Raw genomic sequence first — 10,391 nt, 5'->3', positions numbered from 1 at the left:
GCATTCTTTTAGAATCAGCTCCTCCCTAAGAAAAATGAGTGCTAAGCAGCTCTGCTTAAGATAGCTTGTAATCAGAATCATCAGACTATTGTTGTGGTCTTGTGATGACTTTTTTGGATGGCGGATGTCTTCCTTTGATGCTCTGTAACTTCACATTCTGGGCTATGTGCTGCTAATTTGCAAATGTTTCCTGCAGAGGTGTCAGTGTCATCCAAAGTCTTCACATTTGGGCCACAAGTCATTGTGGGTTCGCACTCTAGGAAGTAGACACCTAATCATTTGAGAGACACAAATGCAAACAGTGATTATTCAAAAATGTTATATAAGGAGCAAATCTATATCAGCAAGATGATAAACTAGATGACCTAATAGGTATTTTCTAACTCTACTTTCTGTTAATGTATCAAGATACTGGAAGTTCTCTTTGAAAAGGATGGATGTATATAGGGATGCAAACATACATATTGTGTGCAAAGGTAGAATTTGATTTTCATAAAGAAAGCCTTGAGGCCTTCTGTGCACATTGGTGTGCCTATAATTTGTGTAAAAGTCAGGCCGGACGGCTGCAAGAGGTCCTGGAAGGCCAATATATTAGCCCTAGAATGTTGAAGGCCCTTTTTCCTACAAGTTGAGAAGGGATTACTTCAGATCAATTAGGGACACCTGAATCCAATTAAGGGCTGCTTGAAATCTTTAAAAAACACTCCTTTGGGGAGAGCAAAGGAGGAGAGAGTAACAAGCTGCTGCCAGGCTGGTGGCAGCAGGTAAATAGTCTCTTCCAGGGTGAGAGGCTGTGCTCCTTCCCATAGGGGAAGCAGCCAAACCTGAGTGCTTGCTAGGGGAAGGACTGACACCCCAGGGCAACTAACTGGATGACACCTTGCCCAAACCTCCCCTGGGTTTTTATTTGAGAGTGTTTCCTTTGGTTTAGGGGAGGATCACCCCTTAGGCCGACCCTCAGGCCTACTCTGAAAATATGACCAAAGGAGCACAGAAGGGGGAAGGCAAACCCTGCCTGAGTGGGGCTGATTACCCCAGGCCTGCCATCGCCAGAGGGGGAAATGCTGTCTGACAAAAGAGAGAAGAGTGCCTTGCTACAAATTGTTGTGCACAATTACAGCCATTGCATGTTCAACATGGGCATTTGCACACACATAATTTAGACCCATTTCCCACCACAATTGCTATAAATATATGCACAAACATAAGTGTTAAAATATGTGCTGACCCATAGCCTCAGTTTGAAAATCAAGCTCTTTGTCTATATATATCACATCACATTCATCATTTGTCAAATTTTTTGATTGCAGAGGAGCTGCCTCTCACCCCATCTATCTGATATGAACTTTTTAGTGTTTTAGTATGCGTATATTTATACATAAATCCAGTTAAGTATAGCTTAAAAATTTCCTTGATAGATCAGTTTGTAGTTTTTTTCTTGCATATTTGTCATTGTCCTATTTTTAATTTACTACCTGCTTCTTCAGTTACTTATTAAATCTTGAGTTCTCACAGCTGGCTTTTCATCAATATTGTTTTGTGTTGATATAGAAGGCAGTACCAAAGAATCTAGAGTTGTGTGAATGGTTGTCAGCATTTGATACTGTGCTTCGGAGGAGACCTAATGTGGTGAAATAATTCAGTGTGAATCAAATAGTTAAATATCTTCCAGATGGGGCCTCAAAGTGCCAAGGGTTTAATCACTTCCACTCCCCTCTACTTAATTCCTTTTATACACACAGGCTCAGTCCTGTCTCCTAGAGCCCATTCGTGTCATGTACCACACATTGAGGTAGTATCAAAAAGAGAAGTTAAAACATCCTGAATATAGCTAGTCAGATAGGGACATTTAATCAAATAATTGGTGGGAAAATTAGTAAAATTTGCAATAAATTCCTAGATGAGTTTCTTTAGGACCACCTGAGAAACAAATATATAGTCAGAATATTGTCAAAATGAGTCCTGGCTAACTCCGTTAATAAAGGAAAATCATGCATTATGTGTTTGATGAATTTCACTACCATGAGGGGTAAATACATAACAAGGTGATTCAAAGAATAGTGCATCCAGATGTAGTCAGTCTGTGCGGTAATCTCTCATTTCAGAAATTGAATTTACTTCCCTCACACTTCTCTCCATAATACTCACTCCTTTGAGTATATTTCCACCATAGGATGTATGCTCACTTGTTCCTTCTCAACTGGAGGTTGCAAAAAGCAGCGTCCGTAGGGCCGCACCTATGAGAGCAGTGCCTTGTGCTCTCAGGCCAGGACATAAAAGGAGGCGCAGACCCACTGCCACTCCAGTTCCTTCTCAGTTCCTGTAGCTTGAGACAGAGCAATTGCGATATCTGCTGCTTTCATCTACTTTCTCCCTTTTCTTTCTTCCCTTCTTGTTTTTGTTAATGTAGTTAGTTTTTCATTTTGCCTAGTTATTTTCTTCTTAGTGGTAGCACAACTTGTGCTCAGAGGGTTCCTGAGCCCCCCACCCTCAACTTCTTGCTGTCCCTATTGTGGTATATGGCACTTTACGTTTTATGCCTAAGACCCATGGGTTCAAGCCCAGCTAAACCTGCCCCAGCTCTTTCTTCCACAGTTACAGGCAGGCTATTTTGAGTATCTCAGAAAAACTCATGTTCCATTGTGGTGTACAGTCCACATGAGTTTAAAGGCAGGTCCTGCAAAGAGTGAGGCTAGATCAACAGTTCTCAACCTGTGCCACATGCAGCCTAGTTAGCACACAGCTGCAGCCTAGTTAGCACACAGCTGCAGCCTAGTTGTGTGCTAAAAAAAAAATTCAAAATTTGCTGCTCTGGTTTGCAAGGGGGTGGGGTTAAATGAAGGGGGAGACTGCATCAGGCTGGTGAGTGCCACAGGGTACAGGAGAGTGGGTCTCTGAGCAGGTTTGTGGACTGTGGAGACTCTCTGGGCAGTGAGGAGTGTCAGGGTACTGGGAGCAAGGGGTGTATGGGTGCTGCAGCACCCCCAGGTTTTAGGCTGCATGGTCCCACATGGCAGGGTCTGGCCCTGTGCCCAGGGCACCGCTCATGGCCCCATTCTGTAGAGGAGTTTCTGGGCAGGGGGTGCTGGGCATAGGGGATTATGGAGGGGTCAGTGGTGGGGGTGCAATGGTTTTCAACCTATAGCCCTTCTAACACATTGTGGGCCACAACGATAAATAGGTTACAGCCTTTCCATATTTGGACAACTGGCTCCTCAGAGGCCTCTCCTCCCATGAGGCTCAATTAGCAACCCCCTGTAACCTCAGTCTATGGGCTTCTGAGTCAATATAAAAAAGTCTAACACCATTCCAGTAATAGACTTAATTGGGTCTATGCCAAACTCCTAACCACTTGGGCTTACCTTCATAATGACAGATTCTTCACTATGTCCAGACTGATCTTTACAGCATAGTCTGCAATAACTGCAAGAATCTGCCTGCAACTGCTGAGCTACATTTTGGTCTCCTTGTTCATTACACTACATGCAAGATTGCACTTCAGGTGTCTTCAGGCATGGCTAAGGACTATGTACACCCTAAACAGACAGTCTTTCCAAACAAATCACCATGCCTATCTAAGTCGTAGACACTTTTGGGTGGTGGAAAGACCCACTAAAGGCCTTAATGGGAACTCCATTTTCACATCCACCACTTCAGAAAGAGCTTGTTATGGACACTTCTTTCCTGGTTTGGGGGGTGGCGCATCTATGAGGTGCCACAGCACAAGACAGATGGTCCTCACAAAACTTCACATTAACATCCTGGAACTAAGGGCAATCTGTGTGTTAGCACTTCCTCTGTGATACCGAGGGGCACTCTCTAAGGGTAACGTGAGACAATAGGGTAGTTTGTAGCTATATGGTACAAAAACTGACCAGTGGGAACAAGATCACTGTCCTTAAGCACAGAACTGCTAAGAAATCTCCATGATTTACCAGCCAGGTCTTCAGAACACAGTTGCAGATTTCCCGAGCAGGGACTGTCTATCAGGACAACGCATGGGAAGCTCGGTGGCTCCATTTTCCACAGCATCTGCCAGATCTGAGGCCTCCTCAAGGTAAACTTCTTCAGAGCTTCAAGCAATGTAAAACATCATCTTTTCTGCTCCATTAGAGCATATGGACACAATTCCTTGGAATATTCCTCATAAGAATATTGGCCCTACATCCTGCTCTGTGCTTACCTGCCTGTTCCTCTAATCATCAAGACTTTGCTCGGACTGAGATAAGAGAGGGCGAGGGCTATCATGATAGCATCATTGTGGCTGAGGCAAGTGTGGTACTTTTTCTGGCAGTGCCTCACCACCTTACCCTCAGGAAAGATCTCCTGTCATAAAGCTCAAGTGCCCTGACCTATCCCAACCTATAGTCTCTGGACCTGACAACTTGACTCCTAGATGGTTCTCGGGCACAGAATTCACACCTTGGCCAATGTTCAGTCAGTCCTTCTGTCTATCAAGAAATCTGCTATACATAAGACCTACTGCCAGAATAGAAATGCTTCCATTCCTGGTGTTTTCACCACTCTGCAATCCTCAAAAGCTCCACTCTAGGGATCCTAGATGACCTATTGGACTTAGACATGAGGTCTTTCAGTGAGCTGAGTTAGTGTGCTCCTGGCCACCCTTATGGCCTTCCACTTACCTGTGGAAGGGGTTTCACTCTTTGCTTATTGAACCACCACCAGATTCCCTAAGGATTTATGTAAGTTAGTCCCTCTTGTCCAAAACCATGCTTCTCCATGGTCCTCAACATCTTGAGCAACTCCCCATTTAAGCCGAAGGCTACCTGGTCCTTCTCATATCTCCCTCGAGGCTTCATTTCTGATATTCTTCTGGCTGAGGTGATGGCTGGGAGAACTTGGGGCACTCATGTCAGAACTATAGTATGCTATGCCTCCATTATCAATTCATCCCTGAAGTATCATTGGAATCTCATATCAACCAAAAGATCCATTTATTATATCCTAAGTTCCATACCCCAAGGAAGGAAGTTAATCTCCACACATTAGATGTCAGAAGTGCCTTGGCTTTTACCTCGGGAGAACTAAGACTTCAGGGCTTCTCCCAGACTCTGTATCCTTTACCAAAAGGATGAAGGGATAGCTAGTTTCCACTCAACTATTGAAGTGGTTTTGGATTGTATCTTGACCTTCTGTGAAGCTGCTGGGGTACATCCTCCCTCACAGTGACAGCTGACTCCACTAGGGCTCAGTCCACTTCTTAGTCCTCCTTAAGGGTATCCTCATATTGGAAATCTTCAGGGCTGCAATCTGGTCCTCAGTTCACGCTTGCCAAATATTATGCTATCATACCTGCATCCAGAGCTGACATTACCTTCAGTGATGAAGTCCTCTGAAATGTCTTTGATTTGCCTCCTGAGAACTTACCTCAGTGATGAGAGACTGATTGGGGATCTGCTACAGTGAAGCATCCATAGAGACATACTTGAAGAACCAGTTACTTACCTGTACAATAACTTGAGTTCTTTGAGATCTTTTGTTCTCTATGGATGCCTCACCTCCTGTTCACCTTTTCTTCTGCTGTGGAGTCTTCCAGGCTTTGTGGTTAAGAAGGAATTGGATTGGTAGTGGGTCCACATCTCTTTATATGACCTTATGTGGGAGCATCAGGCACACCTCTGAGATTGTGCCCTTTCAGAATCGCCAGTTGAGAGTACATGAACATGCATACATCTTACAGTGAAGCATCCACAGGGGCAAAACATTTTAAAGAACTCAAACTTACTGTACTGGTGAGTAACTGCTCCTTTTTTATCCTGAGCTGTGTCTTCGTAATTTGTTTTTATAGGAAGATATACTTCTGTTGCTAAAACAACTTGATGCTTTCTTTATTGGAATGCTCAGGAGGAGGGGGAAGTTCTTCTTACATATTACTCATTTCGTAAGGGATATATAATGTCAGGTTAGTAATCATGGTAGTGCTGAAATATTCAAGAATGGAGATCTGTTGTATAGAAAAGGCTTACTATGGGAGACGGAGTAAATTAAGGTACAAAGCTAGGCTATTTTTGTAAAGATTGTATTCTCATTGCTGTATACTAATGTTGAAACCCCTTTTAGAATGTAATTTCTATCTTGTTTCACTGATGAAAAGGCTATAGCGGGTAGATTTAAGGTAAACTCAGTTGGAGCGGGGCATACAGACTCAATTATTCTCTTAACATTTGAGTGGTGGTTTCAGATAGGAAGGGGATGCTATAAATTACTGTGCTGTGTAAGTATTTGCAGTGACAGTAACACAAGTCAACTGATCTAAGAGCATTATCTGGGTATGATATGACCTTCAGAGAGGTACAGTTAAAGTACATACATCGTTCTTTCTCTAATAAGTTACCTAGTAATAGGCTCAGGGGAGTGCAGGCGCTTATCAAGTAGAGCTCCCGGAAGCAGTGGCATGTCCCTTCTCCGGCTCCTATGCGGAGGCGCAGCCAGGCGGCTCTGCTCGCTGCCCCATCCATAGGAACTGCCCCTGCAGCTCCCATTGGAGCGCGTACGAGTAGAGCAGGGCCATGCCAGCTTCTGGGAGCCGCATGGTGTGACCCCGACCTAGCGCCTTGGCTGGAGCGAGGCTGAGCCACTGATGCGGTCCCCGACCCAGCGCTCTGCTGGAGGGGGGCCAAGCCATTGGTGTGGCCCTGACCAAGCGTCCCAGCAGGAGTGAGCTGCGTGGTGCGGCCCCAGCCAGAGTGCCAGAGGGGGGCTGAGCTGTTGGTGTAGCCCTGACCCAGTGCCCAGGCCGGAGCAGGGCCGAGCCGCTGGTGCGGCTCGCAGGCCAGCTTAAAACTGCTCGTGGGGCGGATGCGACCTGCAGGCTGTAGTTTGCCCACTCCTGTTCTATATTCTTTCTACCAAATCTGAGTCTAGAACCAATTCTTAATTTTCTCATTTATTGAAAATGCTGTCCAATTGCTGTGTAATGACACTCAACTAAAAGAAAACAAATAGCTTGCAAATACACCATATACAAATGTATTCACTTTACTGGAGGATTTGCCATACCAGAACCATCAACTCCACTCTTCTGCATCTTGGCCTGATGATCGAAAGGAAAGCAAAAAAGAAAATCCATAAGGTTTGAGTAATGGTGCAGTTGTGGCATGATTTGGGGAATCTTCTTGATCCCTGTAGATATCAGTTGTGATCCTTGAGTAAGAGAATGTCTGTTGTGTTGAATGGTTCAGTTAAACAACCTCTTAAATAGTCTGTCATGGGTTAAAAAATGCTTTAGATTCAAAAAAAGCTTTTACAAGCATTTCAAGTCTTTAAAGTTAATGCTCTTGTGGCTAAAACACAGTCCTGGGAGTCAGGATCCCTGCTTTCTAGTCCCAGCTCCACTGCTGAGGTAGTGTATGACCTTGATAGGGCAAGTCATTTGAACTTTGTTCTTGTTTCCCCATCTGTGAAATAGGAATACCAGAGACCTAGGGTGTATCTACACTATGAAATTAGGTTGATTTTATAAAGTCGATTTTTAGAAATCCATTTTATACAGTCAATTGTGTATGTCCACACTAAGCACATTAAGTCGTTGGAGTGCGTCCTCATTACCATGCCTAGCATCGACCCACGGAGCGGTGCGCTGTAGGTAGCTATCTCACAGTTCCCGCAGTCTCTGCCACCCGTTGGAATTCTGGATTAAGCTCCCAGTGCCTGATAGGACAAAAAACGTTGTCATGGGTGGTTTGGGGTACATTTCATCAATCGCCTCTCCCTCCATGAAAGCAACAGCAGACGATCGTTTTGTGCCAGACACCAGGTCGATAAGAAGAATACAGAAAGGCACGCTGCTCATCAGAGAGGCTTTGAAAACCAGTTTTGTGACTGGCCAGGCTTCAGTGTGACAATTGTGTGTTTCTCCTTGATGCAAACCTGCCCCCTTCGTTGATTTTATTTCCCTGTAAGCCAACCACCCTCCCCCTTTCGAAATAAAGTAGCTACTATTTTGAAACCATGCGTTCTTTCTTTTGAGGAGGCTATGGAACATGGGGATGAGGGTAGGCGGTTATACAGTGGATGCAGCAGGGGTCTGTGCTCTTGTTGGCTTTCCTGCAGCTCCAACAAACGCTTCTTCATCATGTCCATTTGCTCCCCCAACAGACGCTTCATCATGTCCTTTCCTAGCCTCTGCCACTGAATGCCTCCATGCATTAAGCTGTGCCCTATCAATGCGGGAGGACTGCATGATCTCGGAAAACATGTCATCACGAGTGCAGTTTTTTCGCCTTCTAATCTGCGATAACCTCAAAGACAGAGATGATAGGGGGAGTGTAGAAACATTCTATGTTCTGCAATTCTGGGCGGACTTCATGGTCACCTGGTGCTGCTGAGTTTGCCACACTGACCAAACAGGAAATGAGATTCAAAAGTTCCTGGAGCTATTCCTGTGTACCTGGCTAGTGCATCAGAATTCAAAGCGCTGTCCAGAGCAGTCACAATGGAGCACTCTGCGATAGCTCCTGGAGGCCAGTATCATTGATTTGTGTCCTCACTACCTCAAATTCAACCCAGCCAAGTCGATTTTAGTGCTACTCCCCTCACCGGGGAGGAATACAGAAGTCGATTTTAAGAGCCCTTTAGGTTGACGGAACGGGGTTGGTTGTGTGGACACATTCATTTTTAAATCGACCTGACGTGGCTAAATTTGACCTAACCCCTGTCGTGTAGACCAGGCCTTAATTAATTCATGTTTTGCAAAGCATTTTGAGATCCTCTAATGCAAGTTCCTATAAAGTGCAAAATATTCTAATTATGAAAACTTTAAGTGGCAGAGGGCTTGCTAAGTATAGATACAATTATTCAGAAAAAGTAGGTTTTACACTCTGGGTAACAGTTGTTTTTTACCTAGGGAGCAAAGCTTGAAAAGAGGCCAAAAATTTTGATGAATCTTTAATTTTTTTGTAACCTACTCTCTTCTTATTTGAGTGTATATAAAGCTTAGGATTTTGCTATTGTGCCATCCTTGAATATCATTTTAAACCTCATTCACCACAAGAATACTTTTAAAATTCACACATACCTTTCTTTTTGGAATAGATTAACATATTTATTAAATCTTATTTTACCAGGATGTGCACACTGCGAAGCATCATCTTTCTTACACTGCAGTAGTGATGGCAGTCCTTCATTCTGAGAAATGTATTGCAAATTGGTTACATACATAAAAGCAAATGAAATTGGTTTAGGAATAAATATTTTTATGTTGGAGAGAAATTTACTTTAGGTATATGAATACTGGTGGAGCAGGGAATTTGGTGCACACTTGATATGAAAGACAAGAAAGGATAAGGATAGTTTTTAAAATATTGGCTCATATAGTTCCTCTAAAAAAGCATACATGTTTATTTCCTTCTTCCCATTTACTGTAAATTGTAGTCTCTAGGTTTTTAAAATAATGGGCTTGTATTTCATTAATCTTAAATCAGATCAGCTGTATGCTTTCTGGTAATCAGCTTGGTATTTAAAGTCAGGACTGTGTTAAGAAATCAAATATGCATAAAACATGCTCTTAAACAAGAAAATTAATGGATGGCATAAAATCACTGCAAACCAGGGGATCTGTTTTCATTATGAGGCATTCATTGTTGATAGTCTGACAGATGCTTACTTGAACACTTTGGTTTAATGTAGGATAGTACTGGTATGAAGCTGTGGAAGAAACGATGGTTTGTGCTTTCTGATCTGTGTCTCTTCTATTACAGAGGTAAGTTTTCTTTAGAAAGATTTGTTTGTTTTATTTTGGAAACAGGAAAATCTTAGTGTCTTTTAAAAAAAAAAAAAGTTGGTAAGAATTGTTGACATAAACTGTTCTCCCTCCCTCTTCTGTCCCTTCCACCAGCTACAATTGAGCCTTTAAAATAAAGCTAATCCTGTCCTCTAATTGGTGAAAGGGTGCAAAGAGCTGTTGGTTAACTTGACATGTAAAATCAGCTGGTAGACACTGGTAGAACTAGCTGTACTTTCCAGGTCAAAACCAACTGCTGACATTGTGTGTTTGTCTGGCTATGCCAGGAGGAGGACAGGAGGCACTGGATGTGGTTTAATTAGGCTGCAGCTTTATTCTTAAATAACTAGGAGTAGGCAGATAGACCAGTACAGTGCAAGTAATTCCATAACCCTTGCCATATACATAGGGACTGTCCCCTTACCCATGCTGGTCCCAGCCAATCCACTGTTGGGACCCAGCCATCCCCCTCATGAGGGTTGTGCAGGGGAAGGCTATAACAAAGGGGGTTAAAACCCCCCCCATACCAGTTGTAGGAACTCCAAATCCACTTTTTCTTTTTTTTTAAATTCTTTACCAATCCATTTTATCAGATCAAATATCCATTTCCTGTGGAGTACCTGCACTGGACATCCACCACAAGCTTGCC

General features: G+C 43.4%; 1 protein-coding gene across 16 annotated transcripts in view; it reads left to right on the top strand.

Annotated features, from left to right (window-relative positions):
• PLEKHA5 (pleckstrin homology domain containing A5) overlaps positions 1–10,391 on the top strand; it is a 289,350-nt gene that overhangs the window by 170,117 nt on the left and 108,842 nt on the right. For all 16 annotated transcript variants that reach the window (XM_030541890.1, XM_030541899.1, XM_030541871.1 and 13 more), the window contains one exon: positions 9,649–9,721. In XM_030541890.1, coding sequence (XP_030397750.1) covers positions 9,649–9,721 — 73 coding nt within the window. The remainder of the gene's footprint in view (positions 1–9,648; positions 9,722–10,391) is intronic.

This window comes from Gopherus evgoodei, chromosome 1 (assembly GCF_007399415.2).
Source record: "Gopherus evgoodei ecotype Sinaloan lineage chromosome 1, rGopEvg1_v1.p, whole genome shotgun sequence".
Lineage (NCBI taxonomy): Eukaryota > Metazoa > Chordata > Testudines > Testudinidae > Gopherus > Gopherus evgoodei.
Note: the sequence above shows the minus strand (reverse complement) of the source record. Positions and strands in the feature narration are given on the sequence as shown.